General features: G+C 64.2%; 1 protein-coding gene across 1 annotated transcript in view; it reads left to right on the top strand.

The window, feature by feature from the left end:
- The first annotated feature begins 1466 nt into the window (after positions 1-1466).
- MGMT (O-6-methylguanine-DNA methyltransferase) overlaps positions 1467-6534 on the top strand; it is a 42149-nt gene continuing 37081 nt past the window's right edge. The window contains exons 1-2 of the mRNA XM_011384026.2: positions 1467-1609; positions 4447-4715. Coding sequence (XP_011382328.2) covers positions 1467-1609; positions 4447-4715 — 412 coding nt within the window. The remainder of the gene's footprint in view (positions 1610-4446; positions 4716-6534) is intronic.

Here is a 6534-nt window from a genome sequence, read left to right as displayed (position 1 = left end):
CGGTGTCTTTAGCAAGAGCGTCCGTGCGATGTTTGTGAAGTTACCCCGAATACCACCGTTTTAGATTTTGGCTGAGAGCCCCTCCATGCGCCCTCTATGAGCCCTGCCATTGTCCTGGAAGCCAGGGAGGGTGAGATTCGCTCCACGGGCTCAGCCGGGGACACATGTGCCACCGCCAGGCCCCGGGCTCTGCCTCTGCCAGACGTCGGACCTGGGTGTCCGCGCGTTTTCACACAGACAACCGCCCAGCCTCGCCGAAGGACACGTCCCAGGAGCCTCCCCATCACCCTCTGGATGAACTCGGAAGAGTACGTGTCTTCGGAACTCTCGTCCGGTGACCCTTGACCCTCCAGCGTCACCAGTCAACGCTCCCAAAACGTGAGACTCGGTTTCATCCTGTGGGGAGAGAGAAGTTGAAAAAGTACTGGGATCACAAAGAGAGTCATTGGGGCACACAGTGCTCCCCACGCAGAGTGCCACACGGTCACCCCGGGGTGACAGCGCTCCCCACACAGAGTGCCACACGGTCACCCCCGGGGTGACAGCGCTCCCCACGCAGAGTGCCACACGGTCACCCGGGGTGACAGCGCTCCCCACGCATAGTGCCACACGGTCACCCCCAGGGTGACTGGTGGTGCAGATAAAGTGCGGGCAACTTAGAACCTTCGGCCTGTGTTCGTGCCTCAATTGAGACGTAAACCAAAAGCGTGGCATGTTAACAGCTTTGGGGAGTAGAGCTCAGAACCGAGGCGTTAGTCTGTAGTGCCGACGAGGCCTGGAGACACCCCGGAACCCGAGCCCCCGCGCCCCCGCCATCCTGGTCGAGCTTCGCGGTGCGGAGCCCACGCGTGACACGGGAAAGGACTGGAGGACGTGGCGCCGGCACCGCTTTGCTCACCTTACGTCCTTCCGGGCACACGCCACCACTGCGGCCGTTCCAGACCCAGAGCGCCTCACCCCCGTTCCGTGTCCTGGTTTGCGCTGAAGGACAGGATTCTGTCCAAACGCATCTGAACTCCAGCTTGACACTGGGATCGTTCCTTCTCCACGCCCAGGAAGGGAGTGGGCGCAGGTCACAGCTGCAGGAGAGCTTCACGCGGGGTCTCCGCCACACTGACTCTCCAGAAGCTTCTCTCGCAGGCAGTGCGCTGGTCCTGCTGCTTACGGAGTCCTTGGCTTGCCAACAGTCACGTGTTTCTCGAAGAAACCCTTAGACCACGTGTGGTGTCATGGTCGCCGTGCCGAGGTGGCCTCCCTGTGCTCTCCATCGTCACCTGTGAGAAGCTCAGCAGAGCCCGGTGCCTTTTCCCGCCACGGGCCGGCCCTCCCGTGCCAGGCCAGAAACAAAAGGCAAAGTAGGGGGCCTCCAGTGTCACGACGTCTGCCTCAGGAATGCGATCGATGACGTCCTAGGAGAAGGTCTCAGCAGGCGTCCCCCGTTCTGCGTGGCCCCCGCCGGCTTCGGGATGGGGTCTTCCCGCGCGTCCGTCCACCTGCAGCTGGCGTTCCGGCTGCCTCCGCAGCTGTGCCCGGCGCCCGCCTGTGCTCCCCGCTTGCGGGGGGCTCACCTGGCCACGGCGAGTCGGCCACAGGTGTTCGCACGTCAGCGGTGGGTGGTTGTGAGGCTCTCGAGACAACCTGGACGTGGGATTTAAATAAACGTGGGCCACGGAGCCCATAATTGCCGGGGTTTCGGGGCTCGTCAGCAGGGAGGTTGGAGGAACTCCCCTGCGATAAGCGGCCCTCGCGGTGCAGGGGGATGTCACACCACGGTTCCTTCGGCGACGAGCGGAGTGAGGGTGGAGGGCAGGGCAGGGCGGAGAATAAATTTCACTTTATCGTAGAAATGGAAATTTGTGTCGTGGCTCTAAAAATCTGGTTTTATGTGTGTGTTTAATGCCATTCGTTTTAAATGTAGAGTCATAAATCCTGGCTTCAGAATCAAAGCTGTTTAATTACATTTCGCCCACGAATAGGAATCTAACGCCAGTAGAGAAGGAGTTAAAGACCCACAGAGTAAATCGGAGGTTGAGGTCTTTAGCACAAGCAGAAAAAATCAATTTAGGGTGAATTTTACTACTATGAAAATTCTTCAGATACACTTCTAATAGTGGGCGATGCTGGGAATCACAGCTTGTGTTTGCGACCCTGAGCCGCTCGGGGGCCATGGCTCCGTGTGGGCAGTGCCTCGGGGCGCCCAGACCTGCCCTGTGCCGCTGGGGGCGTCTGAGCTGGGAGCTGTGACCGGCAGAGCAGAGACAGCGGCTGGGGGGGTCAGCAGCCCCGGCCCTGTTGGCCGCAGGTGTTGGTGACGGGTCAGCAGAGCCCACAAATCTAAAGATGAGCCGCGGCCTGCAAGGCCATCCCTGACCAGCACCCTGGCCTCGTGTGGGTTCTGCAGGAGGCCCGGGGCGTCCACGCAGGGTCTTGAGGAGGTCCTTGTCCCTCTCTCGCTGCCTCAGGAAGTCCCCTGTGGGCTGAAGGCGATGGCATTGGCGCATGAGCCCCGTCACCTCCTGCTTGAGCGGGCGCCGTGTCTCGAAGGCTGCCCGCTCACGGCGCTGGCTGACCGCGTGTCCCCCGCCGTGCCGCGTTTTCCCTGCCGTCCGGAGGGAGCTCGGCCTTGCCCGCCGTGTGCCCATGTCCTCCCCCGTGCTCTCCGTCCCCTCGGGAGCACGATGACAAAGCAGACGACGTGATTCTCGTTTTTCTTCTCGGGAACCCTCAGTCTGTTTATCCAGTCAGTGAGGAGCAGACGGGAACGGGGCCTGGGAATTTTCTCCCTGACCTTGAATGACATCTAAGCCACCTGGGGACAGAAGTTCTCCCTTCTGTGTCCAGATGTCCTACTGGAGAGAAAAGTCAGGGCAGTGATTAGACAGCAGCTCCGTCCCCAGGGGTATCTGCGAGGCCCCATTTCCTCCTGTGCAGGGAGCTCGCATCCCGCGGGGCCTCCTGGTGCCGGGTCCCACGAGAGCCTTGTGCGGTCAAGGTCCCTGTGCCTTCCCCCTCGCAGAGGTCCAGGGCAGCCGGCCACTGGGGCGGGACCTGGGCCCGCTCTGTCCAGTCGCTTCGTCCGCAGGATTGCCCGACTCCGGCCGGCTCTGTGGGGCCTGAGTCTCAGCTGTCCCTTGGTCGCTGGTCATCTCGGCGGCGCGTTTCCTTTCCTGTTTGTCCTCTGGTTCCTTTCTCAGTGCCGTCCCTGACCCGTCTCCCTCCCACCGAGAAACCTGTACAAGGGACTCGGCGCGTCCCAGTTCGGGACCTCGGCGGAGACCTGCGCAGCGCTGTGACAAGGGCCTCAGGCCACACAGGCACGTCTGTGAGACCCAAAAGGGCGTCGGCCACTCCCCACCGCCTGTGGCACGAAGCGCGTGTCTCTGGGTCTGCAGTGTCCCGCACACGCAGGCACCGCCAGGCCGGGCTTCCTGGGCGCCCGGCCACACCCGCCATTCCCGAGTGGGTACAATGCCAAGTGACGGTGGCCTCCCCGCTTCACCGGGCCCTCGTGAGGGCAGCGCGTGCGAGCGGGCAGCAGCCTGGAGGGCGTGCGGGAGTGCGTGTGGGCTCGGGGACAGCTCCGTGCACCTGCTCCGTGGTGACTCCCCACCGTCCACGAGTGGGGGCCTAGGGAGCCGAAACGAGATCCGTCCTAGAGCTGCAGAAGCAGCGTGTCCACAGGGCCGTTCTCGATCCGGCGGGGCAGCCCAGAAAGTCAGCCTCTGCTGTCGGGGCGTCGGCCCTGGGCAGGGGTGGGGGGAGCTGCCGCATTCTGCAGCTGGAGGGTTGGCACCCCGACTGGGAGAAGCCGCGAAACTGTCGGGAGCATGTCTGAGACACGTGGGCTTGAACTTGAGGTAGAAGGGAGCCCGGCAGCCGTAACGAGGAAGCCGGCGGATTCGGAAGAGGAGCAGGTAGGAGACCCAGCCCGCGGGGCCCCGATCGACCCCGGACTCGCCAGCGACCTTCACGCGGTTATAGTCTCTGAAGGGGGGATCGGGAGACAGAGCGAACCGGGGGAAGGCCCCCCAAACGTGGCACAAAGCGGGGGGGGCCGAACGTGCGGGTCTGCGGCCCAAGTTCGGTGGGCGGCGGGCGGGTGGGGGTGCCGTCGGGGGTGTTTCTGGAAAAGGCTTCCGGCGGTGGATACTTGGTGACCTCACAGGTGGAAGCAGATGCGAACGTACGTCTGTCCGCGCCAGCCCTGCGGAGGGGCCGGCCCGTTCCGCCCGGTCGCGTCCGTGCTCGTCGCCACAGCCCCGTCACGTCAGCCTTACGGTGTCACCGCGATCGCAGGGCCCCAGGTGGGGAGCCGAGTGCTGGGGCGCCACTCCCTGGGGCCCGCCCCGCCCCTCGTTTGCCAAGCTAAAGCTAAAGCCGGAAGCGTGGGCCTCACCCCGTGGCCTCCCCCGGTGCACCCCCAGCTGCGTGACGCCCGCGGCCCAGCCGAGACGCGCCTGCTCGTGAGGCGGCTGCGCGCTTGCCCGCCCCGGCACGGCAGTATCTCCTGGGTGCGTCTCTGACCGAGCTCTTGTCCTGCCCTCACCTTTGCAGCCCCCCGGAGGCCCCCGCCCCTCGCAAGCTGCTCGGCGATCCGGGGACGGTGATGGAGCCCCTCGCGCAGTGTGCAGCCTGGCTGGTCGCCTACTTCCACGAGCCCAGGACCCTGTCTGCGCTCCCCGTGCCTGCCCTGCACCACCCCATCTTCCAGCAAGGTCAGTAGCTCGGCACCTCACAGCGCTCCCGCCAGGGAGCCCGGCTCCTCAGCCGTCACTGGCGTCACAGCTCACTTTACTGACGACACCAGCGCGGTGTTTTTACCTCCCCCGCAGAGACAGGACCAGAGGCCGCGCGCGCTGCCCAACCCGCGTGGTCGTTTTGCTTCTGGCACGTGGTCACGTCCTTCTTAGCAGAGGCAGCGGCAAAGATGTGTGCACATCAGCGCCGGACTCTCGCCGGCTGAGAGGTTTACGTGGGGACCTAGCCGAATGGCAGTAAGGTTTCCAATTAAGCTTATTGGGAGCTTAAACCATCTGCTCGCCAACAGCACAGAACGCGAGGCTGGTGCGCGGACAGTCAGCCATGTCCGTGAACTCGGCTCGAGACACTCACCTCCGAGCAGGCAGTGGCTTTGTGCCTTCTTGAGTAGGTTTCCAGCTGAACGTCTCAAACTTCTAGTGAGACGTGGCATTCTTGCGGGATGCGTTGAGAACTGGCTGCCGACGTGGAGAGAGCCAGGGGCGCACAGCGTCTGCGGTAACCTGGAACGTCCCCAGACGTCTCCTTGTGAGCTGCTGTGTGCGTCTTACTGACGACCGTTCTAGGCACTCGCCCGAGGTCGGTTTCGCGTCACGACCTTCCTCGTCATTTCGGTGCAGACGAGCGTGTGTGCACCGACGCGTGTCTGTACCGACGCGTGTCTGTGGACGCGCACATGTGAACCTCAAGGAGAAAACTACCCCGAGATTCTAGGTAAGGCAAACCCAAAGCAGTCTCGGTTTCGAATGGAATTTACTGTCAGGAAGTCGAACGTGTTCCAATTGCCGCTATGATTTTTCGCAAAAAAGAACTCGGAAATGGCGTGGTTTCCAGGGGGAGCTCCCGCAAGCCAGCTGAACGCGAGCAGACCGGCGGCGAACAGATGCGGCACCGAGACCGCACAGCCGTGACGAGCAGGCCGGCCTGTCGGCCCCGTCCTCCGGGCCCGCCTGCAGACGGTCTCCCGGGGGGCCTCCAGTGCTTCTGAGGGGGGGCTCCGTGATGGGGTGTGCAGCATGCCACGTGTCCAGCCCCTCCATCGTCGCAGGTGACGCCCTCCGGGGGCGAGGTGGTGCCACGGCCGCTGGTCAGCCCCGCCCAGCCTGCTCCGGGGCCCTCCTCCCTGCACCTTGCGTCCCAGACCCAGTGGAGGGCGCGGTGGCCGTCCCCGTGCATGCCGCCCGTGTGCCGGGTGGGACCTGGGACCCGTGGCTCCTCTGCCGCTGCGGCCGTCCGGGATTCCTGCTCCGCCGCCGGGGGCCTGGGGGAGCTGTCCCGCCGCTGCCCCCCCCGAAAGTCTGTCGAATAAGCGAGCGGAAATTCGAGGCTGTGACGCTTTAAGAACAGAAAAATTACAAAAGCAGGGCAGGAAGTGTCTGTGTCACCGGCGGGGTGGGGGAAGGGTCGGTTTATAAACTCCTGGGGTCCCATCCTCTGCCCGTCCCCCCGGCCAGCCGGCCGTGGCCGTGGTAGGTCCGGCGGCCGGGCACTGGGTGAGGACAGAGGCCATGCAGTCGCCCGGCAGCCCGTCTACCGGACGAGCCGAGCAGCCCTGGCGGGCACCTCCGCGGGGGCCGAGGTCGCTCCAGCGGGTCGGGGGCGGGTGGCGCCCTCCTGCCGACACTCAGCTGCGGGGCCAGAATTTCCCACGCTGCCGCCTCTAATTTGGCTCCTTCGCTCGCTCTCTGACCGGGGCCAGGTGTGGGTTTTATGGTCACGAAAGGAGGTGGCGGGCGGCTGTAACACAGTGGCCAGCACGGACTTAATTGGCCTCAG

The sequence above is a fragment of the Pteropus vampyrus genome, unplaced genomic scaffold (genome assembly GCF_000151845.1).
Source record: "Pteropus vampyrus isolate Shadow unplaced genomic scaffold, Pvam_2.0 Scaffold554, whole genome shotgun sequence".
Taxonomy (NCBI): Eukaryota; Metazoa; Chordata; class Mammalia; order Chiroptera; family Pteropodidae; genus Pteropus; species Pteropus vampyrus.
Note: the sequence above shows the minus strand (reverse complement) of the source record. Positions and strands in the feature narration are given on the sequence as shown.